Source organism: Stegostoma tigrinum, chromosome 18 (genome assembly GCF_030684315.1).
Source record: "Stegostoma tigrinum isolate sSteTig4 chromosome 18, sSteTig4.hap1, whole genome shotgun sequence".
Classification (NCBI taxonomy): domain Eukaryota; kingdom Metazoa; phylum Chordata; class Chondrichthyes; order Orectolobiformes; family Stegostomatidae; genus Stegostoma; species Stegostoma tigrinum.
The window spans coordinates 34,279,246-34,293,448 of NC_081371.1; the positions used below are offsets into that span (position 1 = coordinate 34,279,246).

General features: G+C 41.8%; 1 protein-coding gene across 1 annotated transcript in view; it reads left to right on the top strand.

Moving 5' to 3' along the window:
- met (MET proto-oncogene, receptor tyrosine kinase) overlaps positions 1-14,203 on the top strand; it is a 130,846-nt gene that overhangs the window by 41,802 nt on the left and 74,841 nt on the right. The window contains exon 3 of the mRNA XM_048549059.2: positions 9,541-9,732. Within this exon, the coding sequence (XP_048405016.2) occupies positions 9,541-9,732 (192 nt within the window). The remainder of the gene's footprint in view (positions 1-9,540; positions 9,733-14,203) is intronic.

Consider the following 14,203-nt stretch of genomic DNA (forward strand, 5'->3'; position numbering starts at 1 on the left):
ATTGTTGCTGAAATTCATATGTTCTGTGCAGGTGGTGAGCTGCAGTACTGTCTCACGGCAGAAATCAATATGGTCCTTTTTAGCAGTACTAAAAATGACTGCACATACAAGTTTCTCCCTAGAAGGTGTACTAAGATATGTGGCACTGAAAAAGATAGGTGCTACTAATGTAAATGGATACATGAAGTATGTTGACCTGGATCATATGTAAGGTGAAACTTTACTATATGTAGCTACAAAGGTATCACCGTAATCATGTCTGTAGCTGCTCAGAAATCTGTTAACCAACACTGTCTAAATTTTGTGAGAAAACATCAATTCCAATTACTACTCATGCAAAGCTATAGTTTGTCAAGTATTATTACTATTCTTGAAACACTATTAGCCTCCAGCAAAAATGTTTGAGCATTCAACCGCCTGATTAGGATAACCTGAATAAGAACTTCATGTGTTAGTTTCATTATGCCACTGGACAAAGCTGTGGCTCAACAAGATAGGTTGGAGTCTGTGGTTCAGCAAGTTTCATACAATAGACTGTGATTCAGAATTGTGTGGTGCAAAACTCACAGCAAATGCCCCCTGAGATGTTTGCACTATAAAGAGCCTGCAGTTTATAGAAAGCTTATGATTATGAGTGACTGTGTTTATTTGCTTATAATCTATTGTTGTTCATTTTGATTTATGTTTCCTGCCAAGATTTCCATTTTCTTTAAGAAAATGCCATTTAAGCTTCAGCACAGTGGCCAGACACTATTGTTAAGCACAATTGACCTGTCATGTCTGGTAAGGATTGCTCATTAAACTCAAAATGGATATACTGTGTTCCTTTTAGACGGAACTCATTGTACTTTTTGCCGCGAGCACCGTACTATTTATACATGGTCATCATTCAAAATGGCTTGATACCAAACAGATGACTGATATTAAGGTTGCATTTGTTTTTCCAGCTAAATTTGCCAGTGCAAAAAGTGGAGGAATTTCAAACACAAATTACGTTAGTACTAGCAAAGGTTCTTTCATCCTGACCTCAGAAAAATTGTGATGGAAACTTACGTAGAATACAATACTGTTAAGTTCCTTTGATCAACTTAATCACCATAACATTCTGCGTGTGGAATCCTCAAGCCAGAAGAGGTTGTAAGTGAAGAGATAGAGCATCCCAATGTTTTCAAATTTCTAATCAAAAAGAAACTAAGTAACTGTGTTGCCACATGGAAGGGGAAAACCCTGCAGTTTGAGCTGTGACCAGGCCAGGAAGGCTTCTAAAACTGTGCATGTTGTCTGCAAATTGACTGGGTGTCTGCTGATTAGCTGCCCAAGTGCAACACCCTACACCTGGATCTTTTGATCCATACACTTTCTTAAAAAAAGTCTGTGGGGCTGTTTTGGCACAGTTGTGTTGTCCCTACCTCTGAGCCAGGAAATACAGGTTCAAGTCCTACCTGCTGCAGGTGTTCTAATAACACTTCAAAGCAGGTTGATATAGAAAATATCTTAAAATGTACTCCTGGTTTGCCCACAGACACTGTTTCTGTGCACCTGAAGAGATCTGGAGTGTGATTGAAGTTTAAAAGAATGTGATGTGACCTTATTAAAACAAACAAGATTCTTAGGGGCAGTAGGAACTGCAGATGCTGGGGAATCTGAGATGACCTGGATGAACACAGCAGGCCAAGCAGCATCAGAGGGGCAGGAAGGCTGATGTTTCTGGTCTAAGAAGAGCCTAGGCCCAAAACATCAGCCTTCCTGCTCCTCTGATGCTGCTTGGCTTGCTGTGTTCATCAAGATTCTTAGGGGACTTTCCAGGGTAGATGCAGAAAAGTTGTTTCTACTTCTGGGAGAGTCTGGGACCAGAGGGCATAATCTCAGAGTAAAGGGCCACCCTTCTAAGACACAGATGAGGAGGGATTTCTTTTCTCAGAGTGAATCTGTGAAATTCCTCACTGCAAAGGGCTGTCGAGGCTAGGTTTAAGTATATTCAAGGCTGAGATAGACAGATTTTTAATCAGTAAGGGAATAAGCGTTATATGGAAAAGGCAGGAAATTTGGTTGAGGATCTTATTGATTGATGAAACAGGCTTGACAGTGGGGAGATAGTGGCCTACGTCTGCTGCTTCATCTTATGTTCTTATCGAGCTCCTTGGTGAAGCCAGGTCTAGAAGTCTGCAGTGGAATCTAAAAAACATCAGTAGTGTGAATCAGATTTTGATTTCCTCAGAAGCAATAGGTAGAAAGGTACATAAGTAAATTTTCCAGGTATGAGCATCTAACAGCAGGAATCAAGCTCAAAAATAAGAGTGTGAGTTTTAATCTTTCCAGGGATTCTTAAAAGGAAAAAAAACCACTCGCATTTATGAAGGACTTTCAACAATGCCAGTCAGCTCAAAATACTTTAAAGCTGGTTAAGCACATTTGAAGCGTAGACCTATGTACAAAGAACAAAGAAAATTACAGCACAGGAACAGGCCCTTCGGCCCTCCAGGCCTGTGCCAATCGAGATCCTCTGTCTAACCTGTCATCTATTTTCTAAGGGTCTCTGTCCAAATGCTCCCCACCCATCCATGTACCTGTCCAGATATATCTTAAAAGACGCTAACGTGTCTGCGTCTACCACCTCCGCTGGCAACGCGTTCCAGGCACCCACCACCCTGTGTAAAGAACTTTCCACGCATATCTCCCTTAAACTTTCCTCCTCTCACTTTGAACTCATGACCCCTAGAAATTGAGTCCCCCACTCTGGGGGGAAAAAAGCTTCTTGCTATCCACCCTGTCTATACCACTCATGATTTTGTAGACCTCAATCAGGTCCCCACTCAATCTCCGTCTTTCTAATGAAAATAATCCTAATCTACTCAACCTCTCTTCATAGCTAGCGCCCTCCATACCAGGCAACATCCTGGTGAACCTCTTCTGCACCCTCTCCAAAGCGTTCACATCCTTTTGGTAATGTGACGACCAGAACTGCATACAGTACTCCAAATGTGGCCGAACCAAAGTCTTGTACAACTGTAACATGACCTGCCAACTCTTGTACTCAATACCCCGTCCGATGAAGGAAAGCATGCCATATGCCTTCTTGACCATCCTATTGACCTGCGTTGCCACCTTCAGGGAACAATGGACCTGAACACCCAGATCTCTCTGTTCATCAATTTTCCCTGGGAATTTTCCATTTACTGTATCGTTCGCCCTTGAATTAGATCTTCCAAAATGCATCACCTTGCATTTGCCTGGATTGAACTCCATCTGCCATTTATCTGCCCAACTCTCCAGTCTATCCATATTCTGCTGTAATCTCTGACAGTCCCCTTCACTATCTGCTTCTGTTGTAGGAAATACTCAGCTATTTTCACATAGAAATCTCCAGCAAATAGCAATGTGATAACAACCATAATGTCTGTTTATGTGATGTTGATGAGGCTAAATACTGGCTAGGGCACCAGTCTTCTTCAAAATAGTAACATGTTGTTTACAACCACCTAAACAGCCAGGTGATGTTTCAGTTTAATTGTCATCTGAAAAAAATGTCACCACATGGAACATCAGTCTTGATTTTTGCGCTTCAGTCCTGGAGTGGAAGTTGAACCCAGAGCTTTAAAAGTCAAAGGCAAGACTGTTACCAACTTTAGCCACCAGCTGATTGAGGTCAAAGTTTGTGCAGCACAGATTTTGTTCAGCTCAATCCGAAAATGATGAGTGAAGTCTTGTGTCTATCATTGCCCAACATTTTGAGGACGTTGGAGTTCTGTTGTTGGTAAATTTGACATTTTTTTTTCATTACAGACATGACGTAATGTTGAAGGGAAAATTGATAGCATTCATTTGTTGGCAGCAATTAGTATAAACAAAGTCACATGAATACAGTTTGAGCAAACATGCAAACTCTATATCCCTAGGGTACAGCAACTGATTGGCTGTCTCTAGAGATGTGGCCAAATTTCTGTTCTGTTTCCTGAAGCTTTTTGTTTAAAATAGTTCTCATTAAATCTTGTGATGGCTTACTACTTAGTGCAAACTATTGAACTGTGAATTGCAAACATGAATTTCTAAAATCAATGCATTCCCAACATGCGAATTTCAGTCTGCATCAGAGTGGAACAGCAGTGTCAGATACCTGCTGTGCACACACTGCAAGCACAATTCAGTAACATGAATTAGACTTAATACCAAAGTGAAGTGGCAGGTGGGAGCACATAAGGAATAGTAGCTTGTGAACTGAAGAGAGACATTTTGAGAAAGATTAAACAATTGATCTAAAAACAAAGTTTGAAGAGATTTGTCTTAGAATAGTGGAACCTAAGAATCCCTTTTAAAAAAGGGATTGGTGTAGAAAACTGTCTTTTGCTGATATACGGTGGTAAGAGCATGATTACCTGATGTGACTTTGCTTCCAACAGAATATTTTCGCTGATGTAGCGATACTTACATGATCACCTTAGTATAAGAAACTGGGAATGGATATCATGGAATTGAAGCATCCAACACGCATTTATTACAAAAAAAACAAAAGAACTGCAGGTATTGGAAATCAGAACTTGCTGGAGAACCTCAGCAGTTCCAGCAGCATCTGTTGAAAGAAAGAAGAGTTAATGTTTCAGATCCAGTGACGCTTCTTCAGAACTGACATTTATTATAACTAACTATTCTGTACTAACATCACATTCCTCAGGCACATCAGTATCTGGATTAATATTAAGCTATTGTGTTACAACAAAGGAGTATGTTTCCATTTATGCTTCAAGTGATCTATGATAAGGTGATTGTGAGATCTCTATATCCTCGGGTTGCATGCTATGTTGCAGTGATTATATCATGTCATGTCTCTAATATAGCGTAAATAATCAAGGTAACAATTTAGCAGATTGCAATCTGGTTGATCTAAATATGGACAAAAGCAAATGTAATTTATCTGCGGGTAGGTTTTTAATTTCTTAACCGTATCATGAAATAAAATTAGCCAAACGATCATTTAAAATTGTGCAATTTTCTGGGAATTATTCTTGCTAAGTTCTCTTTAAATATTCACATGCTGATGTTTTCACACTGGATAATAATTGACTTGGCCATTTACTTTTATCTGTCTGAACAAATAAGCCATCCAAAGTTCATGAATTCCAGTGATTTGTTAAATAGCCGCTCCTTTGTTATCACGGCCCCATGTCCAATTCTTCAAAAAGCGTAGCATGAAACAGGTAGAGAAATTGATTACAGTCCATTATCAGACATATCCAGTGACATTCTTGTTAACTTGGCAGCTCAAGGCCCATATGTGATGAGGCCTTTACTTATTTTATTTGAACAAACTGCTGGTTCCTATCACTCTCCAGAAGCATTTTTCTTGATTACTGTATGTAATTTCTGACTTTCAGCCTCATGAGCAATGGTCCTTAATAATTTCTGACAGGAGAAAAACCAGTGCCCTTTAAGGGCATGGTACCTGAAGAGGGTGAGACAGTAATACTAATAGTACAATAATAAGATGAAATCAATTTTCGATTATTGATCTTGACAAGGTACGACATAATCCATATTCTGATGTAGAATTATTGCATTTTAGTTCAGGACTAAAGCACATCACACCCCCTGATTTAATTGTACTCTGTGTGGTTTAAGATGCCATTCTTTGGCAGCCAAGTAAATCACAGTTCTGTCTGCCTGTTTTGATGGTTTAGTTGCATGCTGATGGTCACAGAGTGTTAACCAACAATAATCAGGAATTCCTCCTCTGGTCTGGCCTACCCTATGTTCTTTCATCAACCAGGATGAATTTCTGTTCAAAACAAAATCCAATGAGTCAGTCATTGATCCCAATGTTACCTGTCAGAACTTGCATTCTGCTAAACCAATCACCACATTAAGCCTGTTTTACTGTCTGTACAAACCTAAGCAATTTATCATATGCAAAGTACTTTGAGATGTTTTTGAGTGAAAACTTAAGACTCTATATATAAATCAAAGCCTCCTGTTTTCCCAAGTGCCAGACCTTAAATCTTTATAACATTATTTCCTGGATTTCCTATTTGTGAACTCAGCAGCATTCAAGAAAACTTAATCACCGAGGAGGAGCAGGATGTACTAACAAAACCCTGCAACAGATGAATTCTATTTTTCTTTTTAATTGCTCTTTGAGAGTGTAGATTTCATCTTCTCTCAATGAAGCTAAGTTCTTCATTTACCAGCTCAAATTCACCAAAATATCCATTCATGTTTAACCCAAGACCATGGCTGTGATTTGGCTTCTTTGAGAATTGGACCAGAGGTGCAGAGACTTGGAAATGGTAGGGAAATGTGGCATGCTTGATGCCATCATCCCAACATGCCATTTAGTCAGCAGTAGGGGAAGCAGCAGAGCTCGCTGTAAGAGATAGTATGAACTGCTGATGCTGGAGTCAGAGACAACACAGTATAGAGCTGGAGGAACACAGCATACCAGGCAACAGGAGCAGGAAAGCTGACGTTTTGGGTCAGGACTCTTCTTTGGGAAAAAAAAGAATGGTCCTGACCCGAAACGTCAGCTTTCCTGCTCCTATGATGCTGCTTGGCCTGCTGTGTTCCTCCAGTTCCACACTGAGACCTTGCTTTAACCCTATTGAGCTGTTTAGATGACAAGTTGAGGGCTTCTACCTGTCTTTGCTAGTGTTTTGCCAATGGAAGTGAGTGGGGTGCCAGCGCTGCATACATAGAAACATAGAAAATAGGTGCAGGAATAGTCCAGTCAGCCCTTTGAGCCTGTGCCACCACTCAATATGAACATGGCTAATCATGTAATTCCAATATCCCAATCCTGCTTTCTCTCCATACCCCTTGATTCCATTAGTTGCAAGGGTCACATCCAGCTCCCTCTTCAATATGGCAAATAAACTGGCTCCAGTAGCTTTCTGTGGTAAAGAATTCCAAAGATTCTCAACTCTGAGTGAAGAAATTCTTTCTCAGCTCAGTCCTGAATGGCTTACCCCTTATTATTAGACTTGATCCTAGTTCTGAACTTCCCCAACATTCGGAACATTCTTCTTCAGTCTAACCTGTCCAGTCCCACCAGAATTTTATTTTTCTATGACATCTCCCTTCATTCTTCTAAATTGCAGTGAGTACAAGCCCAGTCAATCTGGCTTTTCTTCATATGTCAGTCCTGCCAGCCCAGGAATCAATCTAATGAACCTTTGCTGGACACTCTCAATAGCAAGAATGTCCTCCCTCAGACTAGGAGACCAAAACTGTACACAATACTCGAGCTGAGGCATCACCAAGACCCTGTAAGCTGCAGCAAGACATTCTGATTCCTGTATTCAAATCCTCTCTCCATTAAGGCCAGCATGGCATTAGCTTTCCTCACTGCCTGCTGCACCTGCATGCCAACCTTCAGCGACTGTTCCACGATGACAGGGTACTACGATGTAAAATAAAAACCAAAAGAACTGCAGATGCTGTAAATCAGGAACAAAAACAAAGTTGCTGGAGAAGCCCAGCGGGCCTGGCAGCATCTGTGAAGGGAAAAACAGAGTTAATGTTTCAGGTCCGGTGACCCTTCCTCAGAACCGGACCCGAAACGTTAACTCTGTTTTTTCCTTCACAGATGCTGCCAGACCTGCTGAGCTTTTCCAGCAACTTTGTTTTTGTTGCACTATGATGTAAACCCTGATGTCCTCTTTGGGATAATGAGGGGGTTTCTTTTATAGGCATTCTTAGTCTTGAATACATGTTTTGGAGCATTGACCACTCCTATGGCATCAATGCCACCCGTCTTCAGTGATCCCTACCCCCTTGCTTGATGCCCAGCACCTCAGATCCCATTTGCCTGGTTAACAGGCACACACTCATCACTGCATCCTCTTCCTCCTTGTGCAACCCAACCATGACCGCTGTGTCTAATGTTCTGAGGCACGGTTGCAGTTGCTAAACCCTTGACCTATTGCCAATTGCAGGAACGCTGCCATCCACAAGTTAAAATGTGCCCACTACCAAGTGGTATACCTCCCCATCCCCAAACTATTCCTCCTCTGGATCCAGCAACAGGATGTCTGCTGCTCCATGAATATTCCACCCAATGTGTTGCAGGGCTGTACACATTGTGGCTGTGCTGGATTCTAGCCCCTGTTAAGCAGAAACATTTTTACCAGCAGACATCAATGTATAATAATCAAGAATAAGAATTCTGGCAATCGGAGACCACTTGTGTCAATTCCTGCTAATTCCTTGGCTATCAATGATCAATGTTCGTGGGCTTTAGTGTACAGTTGTATCGTGACCAATCCTAGGTTAAACTTTTACATTAATTGAGTTCTGTTTTCTGTTCTCCCTACAAGGTTCAAAAGACATTCCTTTTGACAATTTCTATTTTAATGCCTTCCACTGTCTGATTAGTAGCTACTGCCAGAAATATAAAAGAAAACTGTCAATACTTTCTGTCTAACAGTAATAAAATTGATTGATGCCAACTCCTTAAAGGCAAATGATGTGAGGTCAGTGTAAATGGATAATCTATATTTAATCTTAGTAGAATGTGGAATCTGAACTGACTGCAAAGTAAACAATGAGTAATGGCATATGAGATAGCTGGCATTCCTCACATCTAGCTTGTGTATATAATCCTGTGTTCAGGCTTGTACCTTTGGCATGACCACTGCAACTGTACCTGGAATATTTTTTCAGATGTGTTTCATACCATGCAATTCCAATTGAATTTCTTTTGAAGAGATGACTTAATTAGTGAACAGCTAGCAGAATTTTTTTAATGAAATTTCTGGAGAGAATTTCATAACGTCACTGATAAGAACCCAGTCAATCTATGCCAGTGTTTATGGTCGACTCAAACTTCCTCCCATCTTCCCCCAACTAATTTTATCAGCATAACCTTCCTTTTCCTTGTCCATCATGCTCTTGTACTGTATAGAGTTAGGTTACAGGTAAAGCCCATTCTCCCTGAATGGAAGAGGTGCCTACATTCTTCTGCAGGCAGAGAATACTGCTGAGGTATCAGAGCCTCCATCAAAGTGTCCTATCACATAAATGGTATGACTTACTATCAATGCATTGTCTAAACTGTTTGTCCTGAATGGATCTGAGCATGATGGTGGAATTCAGAATTTGGAACTCTTACGTCCTAAAAGACCGATGTGAGGTGTTAATCTGATAATGGTGTTTGTATCGTGATGAATTGGCATGCCACAAATTGAAACATTGAGGCAGTGCTACAAAAAAGCTTTTGATTTTGTCTCGAGTTTTTGATGTGATTTCAGTTTGCTAATGACAGGTAAAATCAGAATGCCTGTCTCTTTTCTGGATCGCACTCCTTGTTGAAAACAGCATCCATGAAGATCTTTGAAGGGGTCAATGATTATTTGATTTCTGTCATCAAAATTCACTTAATGGTTTGTAGAAAAGAACAGAAAAAGAAATAGAAAAATATTAAGAAGATTATTTTGATTCTCTGACTTTTAGTTTAATTCCAAATGCTCTTCTTGTGCCACATATAACAAGGAATTTGATGTCATTACAAACAAAATTGAAAATTGGTTTCTGAATTTTGTTTGTGCTCTACAGAGTTCCTCAGCCAAAGAGATGCACTGTGGTGGAGCAAGTGATCAAATCCAGATGGAGAGTACAATCCCTGTACAACGTCTGGACCTGTTTCTTGGGCAATTCCGAAATGTCTTGTTGACTTCAATCGCAGTATTCACCCAAGGAAAAGTAACCATTGCAAACCTAGGAACTATTGATGGCCATATTATGCAGGTAAACCTTGGATTATTCTATTACTTTTACAGTTGTATGCTTCTGCTTGTAGCCTCACAGCTCAGGCCTGACTCGAAGTTTTGCAATTAGATATATTCCCTCCTCCTCCTTCAATCTTTCTCCATGTGATTTGATATCCTTGCTAGTATCAAGTATTATCTCAACCCCTTTCATGCCACCCCCACCCCCGTCAGTATTCACCACCATCCTGACCTCTCTACACTTTATAATTCTTTTAAACCTTGCAATTTTAGTCATGCACAATGGGCCAACCAAGCCGGCAGGCTGGAGATGGGGAACTTTTAAAATGGGGGGGATTTGAGCTTCCAGTGCTTGAAATTTTACCTGCAGCCTTCCTCATACGGAAACTAACCAGGCCATATAAGTTGCCTCAATTGATCATCTCATTCTACTGCTGCAGGTAGTTTACCAGCAGTGGGTGGACCCACCACTGTATAGTAACTCTATCTGTTAAGTGCTAAATGGTTTCCGAATGGGCTCAGAGTGGGTGGGCCTTGTGGGGAAGCAGGGAGCAGGTGAATGCAGTGGACGGGGAGGCCCTGCTAATCAGCCTGCTGGTGGTCATAACAACCTTCTCCATCCTCACCAACTTCCAGTGCGCTCCCCATCCCCCACCCACTTACCAGGACATGTCTGCTTGTTGAAACAACACCAGAACCCATTTTTCAGTCATGTATGCATCATTATCTAGGTTGGTTTCAACTGCTGGTGATGCTGCAGAGACCACAGAGCTTCCCACCATCCAATTGGCTGGCCATTCTGTGACATGGGGTTGGGAACCAGAACAACAGGCCAGTAAGTGCAGGGTCTGGGAGAAAGGAGAGACTGGAATATGCATAATGCAGATTAAGAGCAGGCAGAGGGAAGTCGCAGGGCTCAGAGGGACTGGAGGTCTGGATTGCATTTACTTCCATGCAAGAAGTATAACAGGTAAAGCAGATGAACTAAGAACATGGATTACTGAAAGGAATTATGATGTTATTGCCATTACAGAGACGTGGTTAAAGGAAGAACAGGACTGGCAGCTTAACATTCCAGGATATTATTGTTTTAGGTGGAACTGAAAGGAAACAAATGGGGTAAGGGAGTTGCATTGTTGGTTGGGATCACATCACAGTTGTATTGTGGAAGGACACATCGGAGGGATCTTGCAGTGAAGAAATGTGGGTGGAGTTCGGGAATAGGAAGGGTGAAATCATGACGTTGCAAGTTTTTCTATAGACACCCCAACACAGAGGGAGACAGAGGATCAGATATGTTGACAGATACCAAAAAAGTGTGAAAAAACTAGGATAGTTGTGATGGGTGACTTCAGCTTTCCTCTTACTGACTGGGACTCCCTTGGAGGCAGTGTCTCGGATAGAGAGCAATTTGTTAGTTGTGTTCAGGAGGGCTTTTTGAGAGAGTATATTCATAATCCATCCAGAGAGGAGGCTATACCAGACTTAGTATTAGGGAAATAGCCAGGACAGGTGATCGATATTTCTGTATGAAAATATTTTTAAGCTTAGTGACCATAACTCCATAAGATTTTGAGTAGTATTGGATAAAGACAAGAGTGGCCCTTGAGTGGGGGTGCTTAATTGTGCAAGGGCCAATTATATCCAAATTAGACAGGAACTGGGGAATGTGGATTGGGAGAGGTTCTTTAAGGGCAAATCTATGTCTGGCTTGTGGGAGGCTTTTAAAGACCAGTTGATTAAAGCGCATGGCCCTGCAAAACTGCAAGATAGGAATAGCAGGATTCAGGAACCGTGGATGACAATGGAAATTGTAAACTTAGTCAAAAGGCAATTGGAAGCATATGATAGGTCTAGGCAGCTACAAACTGACAAAGCCGTTAAGGAGTGTAGAGAAATCAGGAAGGAACTTAAACGCAGAATTAGGTTGGCTAAAAGGGGCAATGAAGTGTCTTTAGCAAACAGGGTAAAGGAGAATCCCAAGGCTTTATATGTATATGTTAGAAGAAAGAGAGTAGCAAGGGAAAGGATAGGCCACTCAAGGACAAGGGAGGGAGGTCGCATGTGGAGCCACAGGAAGTGGGAGAAACATTTAATGAGTACTTTTGTATCAGTATTCACCAAAGAGAAGGACATGGCTGATGTTGAATTCAGAGGTGAGTGTGTGAATACACTAGAGAATGCCAATATATGGAAGGAGAAAGTTTAGATATCCTAAATTGCGTTAAGGTAGACAAGTCCCCAGGGCCAGATGGGATCCATTCCCAGTTACTTCAAGAGGCAAGGGAAGAAGTAGCTGGGGCATTAGCAGTTATCTTCACATCCTCTTTGACCACAGATGAGGTTCCAGAGGACTGGAGATTAGCCAATGTTGTTCACTTGATTAGGAAAGGAAGCAGAGATAATACAGGAAATTATAGGGCTGTGAGCCTGCGTTTGTTGTGAGGAAACTGTTGAGAAGATAGTGAGGGACATGATATATGCACGTTTGGAAGAAAATGGACTAGTTAGTGACAAGCACTTGCTTGTCACTTGTTTTGTACAAGGAAGGTCATGTCTCACCAATCTGATTGAATTTTTTGAAGAGGTAACAAAGATAATTGATGAAGGAAAGGCTGTGGATGTAGTTTATTTGGACTTTTGTAAGACATTTGCTAAAGTCCCACATGGCAGATGGTACAAAAACTAAAATCACATTGGATTTAGGGTGGGCCAGCTAGACGGATATAAAACTGGCTTGATCAGAAAAGACAGAGGGTAGACGTGGAAGGGTGCTTTTTTGGAATAGAGACCAGTAACTGGTGGTGTTCTACGGGGATCAGCCATAGGTCATCTGTTGTTTATAGTATATATAAATGATCTTGAGGAAAATGTGGGTAGTCTGACTGGTAAATTTGTATTTGAGACAAAGATTGATAGAGTTGCTGATAGTACTGATGTTTGTGAAAATATACAACAGGATATAGATAGATTGATGATTTGGGCTCAGAAATAGCAGGTGGAATTTAATCGAGACAAACATGAGGTGATGCTTTTTGGAGGATCAAATTTAATGTGTGTATTATACTGTAAATGGCAGAACCCTTGGGAACACTAATATTCAGACGGATCTGGGCGTGCAGATCCACAGTTCCTAAAAGCGGCAACATAGGTGGCCAAGGTGATTAAGAAGGCATAAGGCAGGCTAGCTTTCATTGGCCACAGCAAGGATTACAAGAGTTGGCAAACCATGTTAGAGCTATATAAAACTCTTGTTAAGCTGAATGTGGAGTATTGTGTGCAGTTTTGGCTGCAAAATGCCAGAAGGACATGGAAGTTTTAGAGAGAGTGTAGAGAAGTTTCGCCAGGATGTTGCCCAGTCTTGAGAGCATTGTTATGCAGAAAGATTAAAAAGACTAGGATTGTTTTCACTGGAAAGACAGTGGCTGAGAAGAGACAGGATAGAGGTCTACAAAATTATGAGAGGCATGGAGAGGGTGGATAGTCAAAGGCTTATTCCCAGAGTTGATCTTCCAATTACAAGAGGACATGGGTTCAAGGTGGGAGGAGGAAAGTTTAAAGGAGATGGGTGGCGTAACATTTTTCACACAGAGTAGTAGGACCCTGGAATGCACAGCCAAAAGAGGTGGTGGAAGCAGGCACATTGGTGACATTTAAGAGGCATCTGAATGTTTATGTGAATAGGGAGGGAACAGAGGGATGCGGACCTAATATGGGCAGAAGGTTTGTTTTTTAGAGATAATGGGAACTGCAGATGCTGGAGAATTCCAAGATAATAAAATGTGAGGCTGGATGAACACAGCAGGCCAAGCAGCATCTCAGGAGCACAAAAGCTGACGTTTCGGGCCTAGACCCTTCATCAGAGAGGGGGATGGGGAGAGGGAACTGGAATAAATAGGGAGAGAGGGGGAGGCGGACCGAAGATGGAGAGTAAAGAAGATAGGTGGAGAGAGTGTAGGTGGGGAGGTAGGGAGGGGATAGGTCAGTCCAGGGAAGACGGACAGGTCAAGGAGGTGGGATGAGGTTAGTAGGTAGCTGGGGGTGCGGCTTGGGCTGGGAGGAAGGGGTGGGTGAGAGGAAGAACCGGTTAGGGAGGCAGAGACAGGTTGGACTGGTTTTGGAATGCAGTGGGTGGGGGGGGAAGAGCTGCGCTGGTTGTGTGGTGCAGTGGGGGGAGGGGACGAACTGGGCTGGTTTAGGGATGCAGTAGGGGAAGGGGAGAAGTCAGGGCATGACGACCAGCACAAGCTTGGAGGTCTGAAGGGCCTGTTCCTGTGCTGTACTTCTCTTTTGTTCTTTTGTTCTGGTAGTGAGATCCCATCTTTTAAAAGGACCTTAGACACACAACGTCTACTTAGTAGCTGGGCAAACAAAAATTATATTCCACAAATTTTGGAAAGGGGGTTGCGGCCAGTTTTCAGGCTCTTATCAACAACCCCATTGCTCCAAGAATGTTCTAATGACTTTTTCAAGCTGAATCAGGCTAGTCA